This window comes from Echinops telfairi, unplaced genomic scaffold, assembly GCF_000313985.2.
Source record: "Echinops telfairi isolate 266 unplaced genomic scaffold, ASM31398v2 ScPeMD7_7404;HRSCAF=8442, whole genome shotgun sequence".
Classification (NCBI taxonomy): Eukaryota; Metazoa; Chordata; class Mammalia; order Afrosoricida; family Tenrecidae; genus Echinops; species Echinops telfairi.
This window is the reverse complement of record NW_022111304.1, coordinates 900,231-901,546: the sequence shown is the minus strand read 5'-3', so window position 1 is coordinate 901,546 and position 1,316 is coordinate 900,231. Positions and strand designations below refer to the sequence as shown.

Below are 1,316 nucleotides of genomic sequence, written 5' to 3'. Positions count from 1 at the left end.
GACAGGAAAATATAAACAAGCAGGGAAATGGTGAGAAATACGAGTAGAGAAATGCCACGAAAGAAATAATGGAAATGTCACTGAGAAGTGGATTCCTTAGTATGAATATATGTGAGATGAAATAAAACGTGGGTTTTTAAAATTTTTATAAATGTTAAAATGTACTATTTTGTTATTCACATGTGGGATTTTTCATAATGAAGCATTAAGACACATTCGGGGTTAAATATTTCGCATCAAACTGTTTTTGAGCTTGTCTTTCTTTTTTAAAATTTGTAGAGCATTTAGTTTTATTCCAATTAAAAAACCCCATCCTTCCCCAGTATAATTCATCTGAGGTTGACGATGAGAAATCAGACATCCGTGACAGAGTTCATCCTACTTGGATTGACAGATGACGCCAACCTTCAAGCTCTCCTTTTCCTTTTTCTGCTACTAACTTACGTCTCAAGTATTATGGGAAATCTGACCATCATCATTCTGACCCTGCTGGATTATCGCCTCCAGAGTCCTATGTACTTTTTCCTCCGGAATTTTTCCTTCTTGGAAATTTCCTTTACCACTGTGTGTGCTCCCAAAATGCTAGTCAACATTGGAACTGGAGACAAGACAATTTCCTTTGCCGGTTGCTTCACTCAGTATTTTTTTGTCATCCTTCTGGGGGCGACTGAATTTTACCTGTTAGCTGCCATGTCCTATGACCGCTATGTTGCCATCTGTAGACCCCTGCATTACACAACCATGATGAGCAGGAGACTCTGCATGCAACTTGTCCTATGCTCCTGGGTCTCTGGATTTTTAGTTGTCTTTGTGCCACACATAATGACTCTTCAGCTACCTTTCTGTGAATCCAATATCATCAATCATTATTGCTGTGATTACACTTCCTTGTTGCGTTTGTCCTGTTCAGACACACATATCATCGACATGATCGCATTTTTACTTGCTGCAGTGACACTCATCATCACACTAGTGCTGGTCATTCTTTCCTACACATACATTATCAGGACAATACTGAGAATCCCTTCTGCTCAACAAAGGAAAAAGGCCTTTTCTACTTGCTCCTCTCACATGATTGTGGTTTCGCTTTCTTATGGAAGCTGTCTCTTTATGTATATAAACCCTTCTGCTAAAGATGCAGCCACGTTAAATAAGGGAGTAGCTGTGCTGAATACCTCAGTCGCCCCTCTCTTGAACCCATTCATCTACACTCTGAGGAACCAGCAAGTGAAAATCGCCTTCAAAGATATGGTCAGTAAAACACATTTTCTTATTTTAAGAAAGTGAAACTACTTGAGGTCAATCTTTTAAAAAAA

General features: G+C 39.0%; 1 protein-coding gene across 1 annotated transcript; it reads left to right on the top strand.

Annotated features, from left to right (window-relative positions):
• The first annotated feature begins 330 nt into the window (after positions 1-330).
• On the top strand, positions 331-1,287 carry LOC101650931 (olfactory receptor 2AP1-like). The gene has a single exon (XM_004716926.2). It carries the CDS (start codon positions 346-348, stop codon positions 1,285-1,287), a length of 942 nt encoding a protein of 313 aa, XP_004716983.1. The 5' UTR covers positions 331-345.
• The last annotated feature ends 29 nt before the right edge of the window (positions 1,288-1,316 follow it).